Source organism: Talpa occidentalis, unplaced genomic scaffold (assembly GCF_014898055.3).
Source record: "Talpa occidentalis isolate TD23 unplaced genomic scaffold, MPIMG_talOcc4v2.1 talOcc4.12, whole genome shotgun sequence".
In the NCBI taxonomy this organism is placed as follows: Eukaryota; Metazoa; Chordata; class Mammalia; order Eulipotyphla; family Talpidae; genus Talpa; species Talpa occidentalis.
Window position 1 is genome coordinate 51,839,529 of NW_023601212.1, and position 18,764 is coordinate 51,858,292.

At 35.3% G+C, this 18,764-nt stretch overlaps 1 protein-coding gene across 2 annotated transcripts in view; it reads right to left on the reverse strand.

The window, feature by feature from the left end:
- Positions 1-18,764, reverse strand: part of TPR (translocated promoter region, nuclear basket protein) — a 65,450-nt gene that overhangs the window by 6,337 nt on the left and 40,349 nt on the right. Inside the window, exons 38-50 of one of the 2 annotated variants that reach the window (XM_037506316.1) lie at positions 17,606-17,878; positions 15,822-15,970; positions 15,357-15,440; positions 12,857-13,054; positions 11,592-11,723; positions 11,289-11,379; positions 8,658-8,842; positions 6,572-6,640; positions 6,361-6,455; positions 3,534-3,640; positions 2,185-2,280; positions 1,897-2,053; positions 97-215 (exon numbers count right to left, since the gene is read on the reverse strand). In XM_037506316.1, the coding sequence (XP_037362213.1) occupies positions 97-215; positions 1,897-2,053; positions 2,185-2,280; positions 3,534-3,640; positions 6,361-6,455; positions 6,572-6,640; positions 8,658-8,842; positions 11,289-11,379; positions 11,592-11,723; positions 12,857-13,054; positions 15,357-15,440; positions 15,822-15,970; positions 17,606-17,878 (1,755 nt within the window). The remainder of the gene's footprint in view (positions 1-96; positions 216-1,896; positions 2,054-2,184; positions 2,281-3,533; positions 3,641-6,360; positions 6,456-6,571; positions 6,641-8,657; positions 8,843-11,288; positions 11,380-11,591; positions 11,724-12,856; positions 13,055-15,356; positions 15,441-15,821; positions 15,971-17,605; positions 17,879-18,764) is intronic. The other variant, XM_054693420.1, reaches the window with a different exon arrangement.

Here is an 18,764-nt window from a genome sequence, read left to right on the forward strand (position 1 = left end):
AAAAATATAACATTACCACATTATTACTAATAAAACAGTCTCTGCAAACAAGTCTGAAGCATACAAGTTGTACTGTAGTGATGAGCAGGACCTTACCTACAGAAGAGCTGGAGGGAGGATCCTGGCTAGTGGAAGGGAGATCTGACTCATCAGATGCCTGCACAGGCTCTTCCTCCTGCTGGCTATCGATTTCTAGGCCTGCTTCCGAACTAATACTAAGAGAGGAAAACAAAAATTGGTTAGAAAATATATAACTGAGCCTAGAAAAGTACCTTTCCTAAATTGTTCCCAAACTGTTTTTGATCGTTTATCACTTGAATACTCCACCAATTTCCTTCACCTCAATATTAGAGATACTGATAGTGGCTAATGGTAATAAAATGGTTCTTCTAAAGGAGCAGGGGCAAAGATAGTTTCAGTTGGTCTTTCCTCATTCCTCTTCTCACTAGGAAATATTCCAGATTTAGCCATTCTTTTTTTTTTTAACTTTTTGACAAAGGGATGTTTCTATTCTTGATATTCATAGAAGCCATATTATACAGATTTTGATAAATCTCAAAGCAACTATTTAGGAAAGCAGAGTATTAAAATAATTCACAGTAGTGACAACTATTATTAATACACCAGTGACTCACCATGGGTCCCAGCCCAGATGAGATAGGTTGTGGGTGTATGTGAAATTCCTGACTCAGTGGCTATAACGCTGTCTTTCTCTCTCATCCCAGAAAGCTCAAAAAAACCAAGTGAGGAAGATAAAATAGGAAAAAATTAAGTCTGCTCCAGCTTTTATAATATGCAAACTTAGTACAGTTATTAGTAACAAGGCATTGAAAGATCTTTGTCATGATTGTGTTTACGTTGAGAAGTGGTGAAGGCAAGTATCCAATCCAGTCTGGGTCAGTTACCAGTGGTATAGTCTAACTAAGCAAGCTATTTTAACATGTCAAGAGTTCTCATTTGTAAAATGTAAAATACTACATTGCAGAGATATTGTGTGGTCTAGAAATGACCTGCATACTTGCTATGGAATTAAAGGTAGTTAATATTCTTAGCAAGGTCTGCAACCTCCCCAAAATTAGGTACAACTGCAGTACAGCATAGTAATAAACCTGTTTTTTTCCTCATGCAGTAGGGGTGGCCTATACCTATTCTAAGAAAATACTGCTAAATAAAACAAAATCCTTTAGTTCTTCCTAGGAAATCTGATTTCAACTTCTGGCTAAAGTTTCTGCTCATGAAGTAGTCCAATTTTTTATTTATTAAAAAAGTAGGCTTTCAAGTTAACTTGAAAGTTAAAATTCTCCAAGATCACTCACTGTCCAGTGTTTCTTCCATTAAATTACTTCCTTTGGCTTAAAAAATACCCAGATGATTTGTCATGAAATACCTCTTTTGTTAAACTTTATTATAACTGATGTGTTAAAACTCAGTCAGGTCTTAAAAACTAATAGAAAATCTGTAATTGGAAGAAGTCAGTATTTCAGACACCAAGTTCTAAATGCACATAAATAAATAATAATAAAGTTCACTTGACAGTCCACTACTAAATGGAAAGTGAGTCATTCCCTAATTTTCACAGAAAGACTTCTTTCTTGGGGAAAAGTTCAAGAGCTACATTAATGGAAGGGTACCACTAAATTTAAAGAAATACTTTGTCTCAGAATATATCATGTAATTTTCAGAGATAATCTTTAAAAAAGTCATTTGTCTTCTGTAATAACAACTTCCAAGTCCGAAAATATACTATTACATGCAAAAGTTAGTCTTCAAAATACATGGCCTGATTTTTTTTTTTTTTTGTAATAAGATGCTAATTTTTTTCCCCCCAGCTAAAGGAAAACAAATGTGAAGTCTGGCAAGTCTAAAACAAACAAAAATTACAAAATAAACATTTACCCTTCAGATTCTGCCTCCACAAATACTTCATCTCCATCATCACCTGCTGCTGTTTCATTTGTTGTGGATAAAGTGCCAGTGGATGTGGTCACCATTGGAACAGACTGAGAGGCATGCTCTGAAGCATCTGAGGTGGTGCTCTCAGTAAATACGGTCACTACAAAATGAAAAGATCAGAAAAGCAGTACAAACTTTAACTTTGTGATTTACCTAATTTTTAGCAAGATATCTCACGGGTTTACATTTTACCAAAAAAACATGCAAGCTACATCTGACTTTGATGCCTACCTGGTGCTGCGACTTGTAAAGGAGTAGTGGGAACACTTCGGCCACCTGACTCTTCTTCATGAGCTAGGAAGAGGGGCGTTTCATACATTCCTAAACCTAAAGACAATTCTGAATATTAATGAACTATTGAAAGAACAAAAAAAGAGAATTATCAATATACCAGGTACCTGAAAGAAAAAATTTATTAGCTTATTTATTAGCTTATTTGCTAGCTTATTTATTAGCTTATTTGTTGAAGCCTACCACTAATCATTAAGAAAAAATCAATCTTCAAAAACTAAAAAAAAATTTAAACTACCCTTTAATCTCCCTAACACTAATTTAAGTACCCTTAAAAAAACAGCTAAAACATTGTTCTGGTAGTCTCATACAAGCTAACTTTATTCATAACTTGAAATAGGTATGATATTAGAAACTACTCATCAAAACTGCAAAGTATTATCAAAACTGCGAAGTATTGCACCTTTTGCTAAAGAAACTGAATTTCAGGGAGGTAGGTAATCTTCTGGAGGTTGTAAAGATAGTACAACATTGCAATTAAAACCAAAATCTGATTTCCCATGTCTAGAAATTGTACTACAAAACAGTGCCACATAAAACTTAACATTTCTAAAAAATCAAACCAGAATTTCGTATTTGTAGAAGCACAGAGTACTAGAAATAACCATCTTAAAACACTGGGACTAAGATTACAGATTAATTATTACAGATTAATCATTTGTTTTGGACTTAAAGTAGTAGTATGTATCCTTATTTACTTACAAAATGCCACACAGCATCCCAGAAATACAGTGGGCTATATGAATATCAACAGACTAAAAATAATTCCACAAAAACATAATTCATGTCCAAACAATAACTACCATTAGTTAATTTAGGGGTCATTTTATCCCACATTTAATATATTTTTTCTTATTTTTAATGTTAATGGAAAATCTCTAACTAGTTTTATACATTTAAGGAGAAATGTTAAATGTCAAGCCAAAACCAGAAAATACACTGCATTTTTCCCAGTAATTAGTTAAAGTGCTTGGTAGTACCTATAGATAATTATAGCTTCAACAAATATCCCTGCATATTTAGTGACATGGATGATACTATCTTAGGAGTCAGAAGATATACAAATGTAAAAATTAGTCCTTATGTTCAAAGAACTCAGAACTTTGGTGGATAGATAAGATTTACATCTAAGTCAATGTTTATTTATAGCACTTTCCCTAAATTAGCATAGGGATTAATTTAGAGATCAGCCTTTTAAATATTTTCATTTGCTCACTTCATAAAATCACATCAGAATAGCTTATTACCAAATACATGCAGATCCAGGAGAGCTCTATTTAGTTACTTACCTCCTTGGGAAGCAAGCTGGCCTAGATCTGAGTGACTAGAGCTTGTCTGTGGCATATCTTCAGGTGGCCCAAATCGGAATCTAGGAACACCAGCAACCTGTGGGGAACTAAATAGGCAAAAACTAACTTAAGAGAAAATTTAAACTTACCCTTTTTAAACCACATAATGGAAAGAATACAAATAGGAAGAATAAGCATAAATGAACTGAGAAAAAAACACACTGAAAATAAAGTTGATAAAGGAATTCTGAATTCTAATAAAAATATTTTCAAAATAATAGTTGTAAATGAATTTCATAATATGAATCATTTTATTCATACATGTGATCTGTAACCTCACCTCTCCTGAACTACACCTCTCATTTCTAACATCTGCTACATGTCTCCATATTGCTGCTAGATGTTTCTATGTTGCTTTCATAAGCAACACAAATTAAACATGAGACAACAACAAAAAGGTTAGAATAAAGTATAAGAGTAAGTTTTGTATATATTCACTATTTTACATAAAGAAATCAGGTCACCTCTCTGGCCCATTTGTTATCTGAAATAATTCACTTAACGGCTCCCAAGGTCTAGAAAAATTCCTATTGTAGGTTGACTAGAAACTTGTGTTCCTCCTGTCCTAGAAACACTACCATCCATTTTCCCTCCTGCAATCCAGGACATAAAATAGCATTATTTCTGTCACACCTTATCCTATATCCTTCCTTAGTTAGCCAACTACTAATTTTATGGATTATTTCTCTGCAATAATTATTGAATCTATTTTCTTTCCACATCAACACTACTGCTTTAGTTAAGAATATACTTTTTTTTAAAAAAAAAGATTTATTTATTTATTTATGCAAGCACTGGGTACAGTCAGAGGTGCGGGAGGGTGAGAGAATTCACCAGAGCCAGAACGGGGGGCAGAGCAGGCAGAAGGACTGAAGTACACTGCTGAGGGGAGCAGCGGGAGGCAGGAGAGGTCTGCGCGCCATGTGGGACCCTCCTCCGGTGGCCGGGGAGCAGCCGGGGATCGAACTGGCGCTGCAGAGGCTGCGGGCAGCCCCGCAACCCAGCGCTCAACCGCTGCGCCACCGGGGAGGCCCAAGAATATACTTTTTCAGGCAGATTTTTTAAACTTTTCTTCACAAAGCTATTTTTTCTTTTGGTAAAATTTTACTTATTTATGCATACAAAAACTGGGGTGTAGGCAGACTGATTGAAATACACTGCAGAGGGAAGCAGCGGGCAAGACAGTGAGATGGGTTAGCTCCCTAGCCGGGGACTGAACTCTTGGGGGATTGAACTCTTGCCGCGGATTGAGCTCTTGCCACAGTGGCTGGCAATAGCTTGATAGTGCTGACTTTAACACCTGTGTCACCAGGGAGGCCCCATAAAGTTATTCATGAATGGGAGAATCTTCTGGCTATGATAGAATGCTGTTGACAGGTGGGCACTCAGATTGTGCTTTTGGGTGACTTTTGGAGGGGAGTAGGCAATGATTGGCTGGTTTGCAAAAAAATGTTAGCTATGGTTAACTAAGCAAGTTTCAAATTGGTTCTAATGGCCACACATTAATACATACTACAGGGTAGGGCCTCCCCTGGTGGCGCAGTGGTTGAGCGCTGGGCTGCGAAGCTGCCTGCAGCCTCTGCGGCGCCGGTTCGATCCCCAGCCACCGGCGAGGGTCCCACATGGCGCGACAGACCTCTCCTGCCGCCCGATGCTCCCCTCAGCAGTGTACTTTGGTCCTTCTGCCTGTTCTGCTTCCCGCTCTGGCTCTGGTGAATTCTCTCACCCTCCCGCGCTTCTGACTGTACCCAGTGCTTGTATAAATAATCTTTTTTTAAAAATGAAAAAAAAAAAAAATACATACTACAGGGCAATCAATCTTTTCCCAGGTTTGTAGAAATAATTTTCATTTTCAAGAACATCCTGTAATACAACTAATACTTCAGTCACAACTAAATGTGTACTTAAAACACAGGAATCCTTTTTTATTCTTTAAAAGGAGTGGTATAGCATAACAGTTAACATAGATTCTAGAGCCAGATTGACTAACCCAAAACACATTTCCTGACTCTGAACTCTAGCAAATTTGTTAATATCTGTGCTTCAGTATCCATCTGTAAAGTGGCAATATTAATAGTGTCTACTTTTGTGATTAGGAAGATTAAATACATTATTTATAGAAATAATAAATATTAAGTATTCTTTTCCAAGACTCAATTTAACATTGTCCTCATTATTGTCCCTTAATCACTGGAATAAATCACTTTGTCATTTATATTAACAAAGTCTATTGCTTGTGCCTCTATACTCCTAGATTGTTTAGGTTACAGCTAGTTGTTTATATGCTTAGCTTTCATAGTAATGCAATCAATTATGACCAATATCTTACCAGCATCTACAAAGCATTTACTACGTACCAAGCAATATTCTAAACATGCTAATAAAAATTATGGCTGAATCATCATAATTTATGAGATAGGAACCATGGTATTATTTTCACTAGTAAAAAGAGGGATCTTAGGAACAGAGAACCTAAGTAACTAGACACAGTACAGCTGGGTTTCAAATCCTGACATTACGTTCTAAAGTTGATGTTCTTATCCACTGTCATACTACCTTTATAGTTCAAAGTTTAATAGAAGCAACTGTATTTCATTCACCTGTAAGTAATTTTCTCAATACTACAACACTCAATAGTCCTACTCCAAGTGTTTAGTATACAGTGGAGTAATACTCAACATATAATGAACCAGTGAAATGTGAACAAATTAACAGGGGAACAAAGAAATTGAATTAGTCACAAACTGTTTCCCTTTCACAAACTTACTGAATTGCTTCAGCAAATCCATCAGTACGATGTGGAACCACAAGAGTTGGGGTACTTGGAACTGTTCTGTCTTCATCATCGAAAAAATGTTGCTGCTAAAACAAAAGAGAAAACAGGAACTAAACAGGCATGACAGGAACATACCAATGGACTACACAAACATCTGCTGAGTAAATGAATCATTTATACATGACAGGTAAGTGGCACTTACCATGCCACCTATTCCTGGAGTCAGTTGAAGCCCACGTCCCACAGACTGCCTCCGAGTCATCTGAATTCTCTGTGTGTCAAAAGGAATTACATTTGCTTTAAAGAATTAGATAAAAAAACAAACACCAATTATCAACAGAATTAGCTTATTATGCTTGTTTAAAAAAAAGAAGTGCTAGCCAATAATGTAATCATCAGGACATTTTCTCAGGAACACTTCTAATCTTGTAATAAAGAAATCAGTTTTAAATAGTTATAAACCTCTAACTATATAGACTATTATTAACCAACAGATGAATATTTTATTAATCAAGAGATAAAACATAAATATTTAAAACCAATCCCTGATCCTATCTTATCTGTATTCAACTAATTTAGGTCCGATCTCCTTACTTACAATGTTAGCAAATATACTATGCATCTAAGTCTCAATAATTCTTTGGTATTCAAATAGCAGTACTGATGTCTTATAAACTGTTTCCCAACTTAGACAAGTCCTATCTTTTTTCCCTGTTTATTTGGTTTTTAAAGATTTATTTATTTATGCGTACAAGAACTGGGGTGCAGCCAGAGGTACAGGGGAGTGAGAGGATTCACCAGAGACAGAGTGGGGAGCAGGGCAGGCAGATCTACTGAAATACACTGCTGAGGGGAGCAGCAGGTGAACAGGAGAAGTCTGCTGTGCCATGTGGGTTAGCTCCCTGGCTGGGGATCAACCCCGTGCTGTACTGGCTGCTGATAGCCTGATAGCTCCACCAGAGAGGCCCCTAGACAAGTCCTATCTATGTAATGATAGATTAAGCGTATTTCATTAAGACTGTATTTTCAGGGCCTCCTTAGTGGCGCAGGCAGTTGAGTGCTGCACTGTGAAACTGTCCAGAGCCTCTGGAGCGCGGGTTCGATCCTGGCCGATCAGCGAGAATCCCACATGGCAAAGCAGACCTCTCCTGTCTCACCCACTGCTCCCCTCAGCAGTGTATTTCGTCAGTCTGCCTGTTCTGTTCCCCACTCTGTCTCTGGTGAATCCTCTCACCCTCCCACGCATCTAGCCTGTACCATGGTTCTTGTATAAATTAATTAATCAATCAATTAATTTAAAAGACTATATTTTCACATAATGCAGTTATCTTTCTTGGTATTTTAGTGGAACCCACACTTGTCCTAAATCACAGGTAAGTAAAACTCAAACTCTATTATTTTTTTATTTAAATATTTTATATAATTCTTATATCTTTTTTCATCTTTGCACAATGTATGCATTTTCATTTTGGTTATATTCCCCATACAATTGCACTCCCCCCCTTATTTTGATTCTAGTCCTTCCTTTCCCCAGCCCCTCCTTCCATCCCCCTATAGTGTGTCTCTGGTTTACAGTTGCTTGTTGATTTTTAATTTGTATTGATTAGTCTTTTTCCTGGTATCTTATTTAGGTTTTCTAAATTCCTGCCATGAGTGTGACCATTCAATATTTTTCTTTTTCTTTCTGACTTGTATCACTGAGCATGATCCCTTCTAGCTCCATCCATGTTGCTGCAAACTGCATGCGCTTATCTTTTTGATTGCTGAGTAATATTCCATTGTATATATGTACCACATTTTCTTGATCCAGTCATCGATTTTTGGGCACTTGGATTGCTTCCATAGTCAAGCTCTATTATTAATAGAGCTTTTGTACTACCCCCATTTCTTCAAGAGTTTCTCATTAAGAGACATACAATCTTCCTACAAAATATGCTACATATAAAGGGTCATGAATATTTTCACTAATTTTAAGTGAAAATTAGTATGTGATTGCTAAACAATGAGAAAAAAATGCTGTGAAGCATGACAAAAACTTTCCATTTAAACAAACAAAATAACCCCTGTGCACTTCAAAGAAACAATTAAAAATAGTCACCATGTGCACAAATTCCCCATAGTCCACCACCATAGTCTATAGTACTTCCTTCTCTCTTTGTTCTTACCTATCCCCTGACTGCTACCTCCCTCTAGATGCTTCAGTTGTATAATTGGCTTTTAAGGGTCAGTTTTCAAGCCGAAAAAGACTTCTTAAAGTTCACTTTTCAAAAAACCAGTACTTTTAATACCTGAACTGGTGGTCCCAATTCCTGAGGTGGAGCATGAATGGTCAGCCGTGGAGGAAGTGGGTGTGGTGGACGTCTGGGTGACTGAGGAGCTCGAGGGGTCTGTCTTTCAGAAGCTGATGATGGCTGCTGTTCTCTAGAAATCTCCTGGGAAAAAGAAGACTCCGCAGCACCTGTATTTCCTTCACCTGTAAGAAAAGAAAAGCTTATTCTGAACAATTAAATTTACTACAAAATAACTTAGACAATTCCTTAAGTATAAACCTTGCCACTAAGAATGCCACCAATCGTTTCAGAAACAAAATAGTGAGGTGAGGTGGAACCAGAGAAAATGGGTGTGCATGTAGTCACTTGAGTGTGGCCTTAAGGCAAGTTCCTTAATCTCTCTGAGTTTACTTCTTTGGTTGGTTAGAGGAACAAATATAATCTACAAGAAAAGTGTTTCTGAAGATTTCAAAATAAAACATTTAACCTAAACATAAGAGAAAAAAAACATTTAATAAACTTTGGCTCGGGGCCTCCCCAGTGGCGCAGCGGTTGAGCGCTGGGTTGCGAAGCTGCCCGCGGCCTCAGCGGCGCCGGTTCGATCCCCAGCTGCCCCCCGGCCACCAGAGGAGGGTCCCACATGGTGCGCAGACCTCTCCTGCCGCCCGTTGCTCCCCTCAGCAGTGTACTTCAGTCCTTCTGCCTGCTCTGCTCCCCGCTCTGGCGCTGGTGAATTCTCTCACCCTCCCTCGCTTCTGACTGTACCCAGTGCATGTATAAACAAAAAACGAACAAACAAATAAATAAATAAAACATGCCTCGATTTAAAAAAAAACAAACAAAAAAAAACTTTGGCTCATGTTATTAAAATGGGCCAATTACCTAAAGGTCAGACCACTACAGTATCAGTATTACCCTCAAAGAGGGTAAAGGAGCTTGGGGGGGAAAAGTCCTATGATGACACTAAATTTTGGATCTCAATGATCTTTCAGATGTCTGGATCTCACACATACATGTTAGAAACACAGAAGCTGTCCTCACTGTGAAAAGTTGAATGAGATATTACAGAAGTAGTTTGAAAATCTAATGGCTACAATCAGATTCTAGTTCCAATGCTTAATAGTTATGTGTCCTTAGTTAAGTTGCTATGCTCTGTTTCTTCATTGGTAAGTAATTCTGATAAATTCATAATATGAATTAGATAATTCAATAGAAGTATAGTTGCTCAGAAAAGCATTTTTTGTAACAACTGGCAATTTTGTAACAACTGGCAATGCCTAATTCATCAATTAACTTAGCTTTTATCCATATCACTAGGTCTTTTTTGCTTGATTTTAAATAAAGACAGTTGGAAGTTTAAGCATTCAAAGACTATTTATTACCTGCCTTGTGTTTAAAAAAAAAATGGCTAAGAACATTGCCCTCAACAGATTTAATTTTGAGAGATAATATCTGAAATGCTAAAACAAAACCCCCCAAATTCCCTTTGAATCCTAACTATGTGACAAAGGATATTTCTTAAGCCAAGAAAACATTTTATAAAATGTAAATGCTACTCAAAGCATCATTAATCTCTCTTTACATCCATATCACCTGTAAAAAGTAATATTCTTTATTAAATGGCTAAATGTTCATTCGTTTGCTTTTCTCTTAACAAATGAAAAAGGTTGAAAAGGTTTTGTACTTTATTTTTTTTTAATAATGCTTAATCTTGATTTATTGTACACTGGGGAAATAAAGGGAAATTTGAGTATCCAACCTGTTACATGCGTGGTTATACATTTAAAGCTATATATACATATTATAGTCCTGATACAAGAAGTACATTAAAAAAGAAAGCAACTTTGCAAACAAGGATACAGATGAAACAAAAATCTTGCTAATCATCTTTCAAATTCTCATTTAATAATCTTAAAATATTTTGCCCATTTATTTTTATAGTTTGTATTGAGGTAATATGGCTTACATTACCAACAGTAATGTTGTTACTTTGTACTTTCAAGTAACAAGCCTCTATGGAAACTCAGATACATGATTCCTCATTAATCTAAATACATATTAGGATTTATTAATCCCTATGCATTTCTGTATTATGTGTACCTTAAGATGTTACACTAGATGATTAGCAATTCTTTGAAACATTCAAAAACAATTCTTAAACAATTTCCAAAATCTTTTATTATCTATAGAATTTCAGTGAACCCCCAGGACTAATCCCTTCAAATATTTAACAACAGGCATGTTACAATGATGAAAAAGTATTATTTTTATTGGGAAAAATATTGAAGACAACATTTCAAATCATGAAACATGTAGCTTGATTAGACTGACCTCTTCTGGCTGCAAACTGTTGTCACTGCTATTAATGTCCCTGATTAAGTATTTCCACTAAAGAACAGAAGCATTATGTGGGGATTTATTAATACATATTTCAAAATGTTAGAATCTTATAGCAGTTCAACTTGGTAGAAGAGACAATATAAAGACTGATTTCACAGTCAGAAATACAATAGACTGATAAAATACTGAAAAAATTTAACAAGTGCCAACCTCATGCTTGCCAAATCTCATTACCTACATAGTTAAAAGCAATCCTAATTTAGAAACTATTACTAGAAACATTCAGTTAAAACAAACGAAAGTCCTCACCACTGTTTTGAGAATCAGCAGCTCTCTGATTACTTTCACCTCCACCCATACTTTCTTCAGTTTCAGTACCGGGATCAGTTCCATCCCCACCCTGAAAACAAAACATGATGACTTAAATACAAATAAATCAAGAAACTATTTTAAAAATAATTAACCAAACTAAACTAATCATTAAAAAAAAAAAAAAACCAAACACATACAAAGTTTTAGTGTCCTAATAACATGGATCTCTTTCATATGCTCGGAAAACAGTAAGTTTTCTTAGCAAGTTCTTAAAGAAAAGATGGTCAGAATCATAGTTACCTCAGCATCATCAGCTTCATACCCATCATTGCCGTCGGCACTCCCAGTGCCCTCGTTACTATCTTCACCCTCATCTCCCATCCCTGTGTCGTCTTCATCATCATCATCATCTTCCTCATCTTCTTCATAATCCTAGTAGAGAAATCTCAAAGTATCAACACAGGTCTTGGACACAGACACAGACAGACTCTCTGCATTCTAATACAACAGGTAGAAATTTAAAGGGTCCATCCTGAGAGTTGTATGGTCTTAGCTTAGTGACAGCCAATATCAAAACCATAAAGCTTACTGGAATTAATACAGTAACAACCATTCTGAGTTCTAACTATTCTCATTAGATCAGTTCAAAGATTAAAGTTCCTAGATATCTAAAAAGTATCAAGTGGTTTACTTTAATTCTAAATTTAAAATGTGATGGTGAAGAAGAAAATGACAAACACAGGCTATGAGATTTGAAAACCAATGAAAGAACTAAAATCTGAAGCTGTCAACACAGGATTAACTTTCAAAAATAAAATACATTTCACTTAAAATACCCTACAATTAGCATAACAATTATTTTTGAAATTACAGAACTATTACTTTTTTCCACAAACTAACAAAAAATACCCTACTTCCTTTTCACATCCAGAAACCATAAAGCTTACAATTACTATTATTTATTAAAATAGTTTTTGAGAACCTCCCTAGTGGCGCAAGGGGTTAAGCACAGTACTGTGAAGCTATCTGCAGCCCAGCACGAGTTCGATCCCCAGCCTCTCGGCCAGGGAGGTAACCCACATGGTGCAGCAGACCTCTCCTGTCTTACCCACTGCTCCCCTCAGCAGCGTATTTCAGTCGGTCTGCCTATTCTGTTCCCCACTCTGTCTCTGGTTAATCTTCTCACCCCCCACCCACACCTCTAACCTGTACCCCAGTTCTTGTATGCATAAATAAATCTTTTAAAAATTATTTTGAGTTAATATTTGTTTGCATAGTGAATTACTAATAAGATTAAACTCAATCTAACAAACACAGAGCTTATTCTAGAGTCTAATAATCTTTAAAAAAAAAGAGGGGGGAATTTTCCATCATTTGCTCAATATATATATTATAAAATGTTAATCTCAGAACTACTCAGAATAAAAAAAAAAAGCAAAGTATCTATTTTAAACTGATAAAGGATCAGAATTTACTGGTTGATGCATTAGTAATCCCAAGGATTTGAGCATTCTGTCTTTAAGTATATAAGTATATAACAATGGATAACTGCAAACCAAATTTACCTCATGCTCCCCATCGTTGTCATCATCATCCTCTTCTTCATCATCACTGTCAATTACAATGACATCATCTCCTTTGCCTTGACCCTCTTGGGATGAGGTTGTTTGCTGATCTGACTGAAGAGGTCCAAGGTCTATTTGTAGAGATTGAGATGTTTCTTCACTATCTTCTATTGGAGTATAATCTCCCTGAGTGACTCCCTTTAAAAATAATAATTAAAAAATTTTAGTAGTCAATATAGCTGAACTATCAGTAAAAGATATAACATCAAAATAAAGACAAAAGAATACTTATGAATTACAAGCATTTTACTTTGAAAAATATTTTCAAAAGCAGAATTTGAAACACATGCTAAAGAAGATAAACTTTTGTTTCATTAATGTCTTCTTCTGGAAGAATTATTATAAATCTCATTGGGTAACACTCCAGAGGAAAAAATATAACTACATGTAGCTATGTGTGTGTCAAAACTACCAGTGTGATACTGTAGATCAGTGTTGGCCAACAGAAATGTGAGCCACAATGTGATTCACATATATAATTTGGAGTTATCTAGTAGTCATTTAAAAAATAAAATATATTTGAAATATTAGTTTAACATGTAATCAAAATAATTTCAGCTATTCTAAATTTAATATTAGTTTCTAAGTCTTCAAAATGTGAAATATAGTTTAAACTTCTATCTTTCATTTGGACTAACCACCCGTCAAGACTTCAAGTGCTCAGTAGTCAATGTGGTTCAACTGACAGTGTTTGCACAACAAAGTCAGAAAAAAGAATCCATGTCATTATTAAAAAATTACCCTTTCCCCAATCTAGAAATAGTCTGGAAAAAACATACATTTTAAAATAATGTATTATCGTCTTTTTATGAAGACACTGCTCCCCCTCCAAAAGAACTCTACACTAAGCCTTCAAATCACATTAGATATCAGATATAAAAATAATTCTTTGCTTAATCTATTTCCTCACATTCCATCTTATTAATTAGAAAAAACTGAAACTTAAACTTATTTGATAGTTACTATAAAAAATTAAATCTCTGCTTTTTGGTTAAGCACTCAACAAAATGTTTTTCATATAAGCCAGAAACAATGTCTTGTGAACAAAATCATTCATAAAGATTTTGTTTATTTTAATGGAAAAAATGAGTAAGTCATGATATAATTTCAAATGTGCCTCAAATGACATGCTTATTCAAGAAAAGCAACATTTATAAAGAACATCTGCAACCCTGTCAGAAAATCAGAAATGAACTGTTACATATTCAGTAGATGGTGCTAGGAGGTTTAGTGGACAGCCAAATGGCACTTTTGAGTCACAATTTTGCCAATCTCAATAAAAGGTTTATACAGAAGATTTTAGTATAATTTAACCAAGTCTGGCAATAAGATAGAAATTCACATCTTATTATTTTAAAAATGCTATTATGCTCCTTAGCTGTGACACTGAAAGATACGTGAAACAGATGTCATTAAGAGTATCACATATTCAAATTGGAGGTTAAGCTTTTTGTTTTTAGCCGAAAACAAACAAACAAACAAACAAACAAAAACCTGGAATAATTAACCTACAAAATTAATGCATATAAGAAATCAACATTTGCAATTTATGGTTAAGATTAGCTAGGGACCAATTTCTTAACTTTTACAGACAAAAAATAACTTTACAGCCTAAGCTCAGTTCAAGCTCTAGTGCTATGTGAACTTAGGTATGTATGTATCTGGGCACTGGTTTCTTCACTTACTAAATAGGATTGTTACGAGGATTCCATTAGTTCATAAACTCAAATTTCCTTAAATAACACTAGGCATATAGTATTGAATTGTCTTAATATCAATAACCTTTAACATTACTATGAATTTTCAATTTGTAAGGCAAAGATAGAAGGAAAAGTAAGTAATATTTTGAGTGCTATGTGGCAGGTACTACATAATACAAAAAATTATATTATCCCAACATATGAGAAAAACTGATATTTAGAATTAATGACCTGCTTACAGTCACATAGCTTCTAAGTGGTGGAGTTAGGAATGGAACTGACTGCTGTATAACTTCAGAGACTGTGCATTTCTACTAGTGATGCTGCCTCTAGAAAAGCTCAAATAAGAAGTCCCAAAACTGATGCAGTGTGCAAATACATGTCTTATTATACATTATTTTAATTCAGTAAGATAGAAGCAACAGAGGAGCACCAAATGGGGCACCATGGACTGATGCAAAACTCAACTAGCACTCATCCTTCCAAACAATTGAGTTTGGATCATCTTTACTAACAACTGTTTGGAAAATCTGTGATAAGTACAAACAAAAACAATTCTTTAATAAAGTTAGAAGGTAGTACACTAATTAAGAGTAAAATAAAGCAGAAATCACACTGATAACTCTAATAATGCCATTAAATATAAAAGCAGCAAGTTAAAGTCCAACAATGCTTCATTTTGTCAAAACTAATTTCATTCATTAAAAGCAACAATTTGTTTCTTTAAATGTTTTACTTACTTCTCCAATGGAATCCTGAGAATCTTGGTTGTATGCTTGAGTCTCCACCTCTCCGTCAGTGCTTTCTTCTGCCATAACCTCCTCCTGAATTGTAACATGAGTGTGTTAACCATTTCAGTATACTAGATGAAAAGTTACCTATTCAATAGCTAATTCTTCCAGTAAAACGAAACTCAAATTGCAATTTTAGTCAGAAATGCTCATTTATAAATTAATCACATTCCTCTTAACAAAGTAAAGTTGATGATCATTAATTACATACTTACAAAATTTAGTAGTTATAATGCTTGATAGAAAAACTTATTTCATTACAATTTACATAATTTTGGACAGTAACTTCAGCAAGAAAGTTTTCAAGATAATGAATTTGGACTCCAAGAGTTCTATCACTTAATGGAATACAATGCTGTTAACTGAACATATATCTTAGTTTCATAGGTAGTAAGCAGAAAGGCCTTTACACACCTCAGTTCCTACGGGGGTAACACTTTTCAGCTTCTTTGCAAGAGGCATTTCCACTGTATCATCAGACACCTGGTCTGATGCTTCTATGGTACTATCCTCTTCCTCTTCACGTGTACGCTTTGGCAAAGAAGAACTTGGGGTAGCTGAAACTTTGAAATTACATAACAAAAATCTCAAATCAGATTTTGATAGTGACCAGTTCATACAAGGTCAATTTTAAAAACATTTGATCATGTAATAAAAAACCGAAACATTAGGAATTAGGTCAAAATAAGGGGGGTGCAATTGTATGGGGAATAAAACCAAAATGAAAATGCATACATTGTGCAAAAATGAAAAATGATGTAAGAATCATTTAAAATAAAATATATTAAACATAAAAAAAAAAACCCTAAACATTTCAATGGACAGATCAAGACAATTTGTTCCTCTTTAGCAATGTGTAAACAAAGAACAACTTAGGCTCTGAAATCAAAGATCTTATATTATCAACCTAACCTTTGGTTAATAAAGTCAATCAAATTTTACAGCAATAGTTCTGATTCACCATATTGTACTAACATAGAATTGGTATTCTTAATGTTTCCATATAGCCTTCTAGTTTATAAAATCCAGAACTTCTTGGATTAAAAATAATATATACTGTATACTTAGATTTGAAAATCTTTATACAGTCTTACTAAGATGTCTTTTAGTTCTTAGGACCTGTATTAAATCACATATAATGTGTTACAAATTGTATTACCTTTAAATCAATCCAAAAAAATCACTGAAGGGGAAGAAACTTTAAGGACAAAAATGAATAACAAAAAATAGAATTCACTACGAAACGTTAAGAATACATTCATTCAGGGCCTCCCCAGTAGCGCAGGCAGTTGAGCGCCGCACTGTGAAGCTGTCCGCAGCCTCTGCAGCGTGGGTTCAATCCCGGCTGTCTGGGGAGATTCCCACATGGCGCAGCAGACCTCTCCTGTCTCGCCAGCTACTCCCCTCAGCAGTGCATTTCAGTCAGTCTGCCTGTTCTGTTCCCCACTCTGTCTCTGGTGAATCCTCTCACCTTCCTGTGCATCTGGCCTATACCCCGGTTCTCATATAAATAAATCTTAAAAAAAAAAAAAGAAAAAAAACCCAGAAAAACTTTCATTCATTATTAACCATATTAGAAAATAGGCATATACAAATAATATTTGAGGTATTTATTATATACAGGAAACTACAGCTGTACAGACCAACTCTAACCTCACTTTATTTTTAAAAAATCTTATTTATTTATGCATATACAAACTGGGATATAGCTAAAGGTGCAGGGGGTGAAGGATTCACCAGAGAGAGTAGGGAGCAGAACTTGTGGATTTACTGAAATACACTGCTGAGGGAAGCAGCGGGCGTGACAGGAGAGGTCTGCTGCACCATGTGGGTGCACATTCCTCTTTACAAAGTAAAGTTGATGATCATTAATTACATACTTACAAAATTTAGTAGTTATAATGCTTGATAGAAAAACTTATTTCATTACAATTAACATAATTTTGGACAGTAACTTCAGCAAGAAAGTTTTCAAGATAATGAATTTGGACTCCAAGAGTTCTATCACTTAATAATGCTGTTAACTGAACACATATCTTAGTTTCATAGGTAGTAAGCAGAAAGGCCTTTACACACCTCAGTTCCTACGGGGCTAACACTTTTCCAGGGTTTGATTTCAGGCCCTAGTGGTGCTAGCGCTGAGACTTAACCCCAAGGCCATCAGGGAGGCCCTAACTTCATTTTAAAATTAATCTTACCAGTGCCAAATACTGCTGTGGAGGTAGAAGGCCTCTCAACTGGTGAACTCTGAACAACATCTACTATGTTTGGGGATAGCTCCTGATTTGCAGGCTCAATTTGAGGATGACTCTGTTGAGTAGGCTGCACAAAAGCGGTTGCCTGTGTTTGCTGCTGAACAGTTAAAATTGGTTGAGAGATAGAAGGCTGGACATTAGGACTAGTAGAACGAACAGATCCACTTGTGCTTCCAAAGACTGGAACATGTTCCACGGGCCCTTCTGACTGCATAGCTGAAAAATAATTGTAATATTTAATTAGTATGTTTCTTCTATTCTATTCAAAGCTGAAGTTATCTTTCCCTATTCTGTTATAGTGACATTTTGCATAGTTACTGGTGCACATATCTTTTACTCTCCTTAGGCAAAACACTGTGGGTAAAGGTAATACACTCATCTATACGCTCTTTCATTGCCTATATCACTGATTTGATAACATGCAGTAAATTGTAGCTGAAATAACTAAACATCTAAAACTGTATTGCACCTAGTTCTACATATGAATTATGATCATATAAAATAAATGGAGTTAGAGATCAAAATAAGATTAACAAATTTTGATGAAGCATTCTGGTTTTAATTTATGTAAAATGATCATTTAATTCAACTAGTTTTATTCAGCAATCAAAGAAGATAAACTAATGCCATTCATAGCAACATGGATGAAGCTAGAAAGAATTGTGCTCAGTGAAATAAGCCAGAAGGAAAAAGAAAAATGTCAGATGGTTTCACTTATAGGAGGAATATAGGGGAGCCAAATAAGACATAAGGGGCAAAAAATAATAACAATACAAAACACAACAAAAGCAAACAGACAATTATAAACCAGAGACATCCTGCAGGGGAGGGGGATAGTCAGGGTGAGGGAACAGAGGGGGAGGGAGGGGCACAGGAGACTGTTGATGGTGCACAGGTGAACTGGTGGTGGAAATTCTATGGGGACTACACCTGAGAAAAGAAAGCAAATGTTTAAAAATGAACAATGATGTAAAATATTTATAAATAAATTTAAAAATAAATTCAATTAGTATTATATGGCAATGTATCTGACAATCATTCAATGCCACAGAAATAGGATATTTTGCGTATTCGTAGCATGTACATACACATTATGCATTTC